The sequence below is a fragment of the Rhipicephalus sanguineus genome, chromosome 3 (assembly GCF_013339695.2).
Source record: "Rhipicephalus sanguineus isolate Rsan-2018 chromosome 3, BIME_Rsan_1.4, whole genome shotgun sequence".
Lineage (NCBI taxonomy): Eukaryota > Metazoa > Arthropoda > Arachnida > Ixodida > Ixodidae > Rhipicephalus > Rhipicephalus sanguineus.
Window position 1 is genome coordinate 169,473,029 of NC_051178.1, and position 1,691 is coordinate 169,474,719.

The 1,691-nt window shown below is 46.3% G+C and overlaps 1 protein-coding gene across 1 annotated transcript in view; it reads right to left on the minus strand.

Annotated features, from left to right (window-relative positions):
• The window catches only part of LOC119386078 (uncharacterized), a 34,723-nt gene extending 34,096 nt beyond the window's left edge, over window positions 1–627 (minus strand). The window contains exon 1 of the mRNA XM_037653426.2: window positions 615–627. Coding sequence (XP_037509354.1) covers window positions 615–627 — 13 coding nt within the window. The remainder of the gene's footprint in view (window positions 1–614) is intronic.
• Between the last annotated feature and the right edge of the window lie 1,064 nt (window positions 628–1,691).

The following is a 1,691-nucleotide window of genomic DNA, read 5'->3' on the forward strand; positions in this document are numbered from 1 at the left end:
GTTTGTCCCTATCTGGAAACATTCTTCGTTGGTTCTTCAGGTAAAGCCAGGTCTCCGTGAGTATTATTATGTCTGCATCACTATCATCTAATATAGAACACAATTCATCCCCTCTAGGGCGGTAATGCTTTGAATGTTAGTACGGACACAGATAAAGATGGTGACTTCGCTGTACACCGCTTACGCGTGCGCGTGTTAACCTTAGAGCTATCTCATGGACAGCACAACTGCGTTGCTAGAATGGATAAAAAACATAGTGTTTGTGTCAATGCGCCGCTTATCATGGATAGCTTAAAGGTTTGTTTTGAGCCTCGCGTATTCAGAAGCTTACGGCGAGCTTGTCGCCGTAAGCTGGCGCCCATCTTGTCTACAGTGTTCTTTGTCTCGTCTTCTTTGCACCTAGATGTTTGCACCAGTGCTCAAAGAGGACACAAGAAAGTAGCTTTGAAATGAAATTTCTACGAGTTTCCAAAAGAAGATCAAACCTTCAGATTCTGGAAAACGACTAATGCAGTTAAAGGAGCTACTGTAGAACCAACACACACAAAGGAATCTTACAGTGGGAACCACTTATTGATTTTTGTCACAGCCAATGTGTATAGCATTGTACTTACCTGCACCATCCATATTCGACCGAATGGCGCCTCGACGATACGCCGTGAGCGCTGTAAAAAAACGCGCCAAGCGGGTCAATGCGTTTGCTTGTAGGCGGGACGCTTTAAGGTTCTATTACGCCTGGTGACAATATGCACCTGTGCTCAGTATATGTATACACCATCTGAATTCGGTAATAGAGGCCCAGGGTTCAAATCCAGTTGTCAGAGCATTTATCCTATTTGTAAGTTTATCCCGTGTAAATGTGCGCTAAGGTGACGTCACTCACTCACTCACTCACTCACTCACTCACTCACTCACTCACTCACTCACTCACTCACTCACTCACTCACTCACTCACTCACTCACTCACTCACTCACTCACTCACTCACTCACTCACTCACTCACTCACTCACTCCTCACTCCTCACTCACTCACTCACTCATTCACTCACTCCTCACTCACTCACTCACTCCTCACTCACTCACTCACTCACTCACTCACTCACTCACTCACTCACTCACTCACTCACTCACTCACTCACTCACTCACTCACTCACTCACTCACTCACTCACTCACTCACTTGTGGCTCTAACTTAGTCTTTGGGAAAGCGTGAAACAGAGGCGATAAATAACATAAGCACGACGATCCCATGGCGCAGCAGACGTCATGGAAAGCTTCCGCGGAGCGGCGCCAGTTGCTTGGGGAGTAGAGAAGCGGGGTGTTCGCGTGACTCGGCTTACCGACGTCTATACGGATCGAAAACCACACAAAGAGAGTGAAAGCATGGCTGTGTATATAATCATGATAACCAAAGAAAATTGAGTGAGCGGTGAATTAATTATGGAAGGCTGATCTGTCGCCGGCGAGTCGTCTTAGGCGAATGCATAGGACACCGTGCGAGTAATTTTTTTTTTTTTTGTGGCTAGGTTTCAGGAGGAGCGCGTGAGTGTCCTGCATATGTGTATGTCACTGCGTCAAAGTGTAATAAAAAGTTGATGCAGAAAGAAAGGAGGCCACTAACTGTTTTCTTTTTTGCTGCTCTATTTGAGATGGCACTTACCCACTGCGGAGATCGTTCAAGAAGCTTGCGG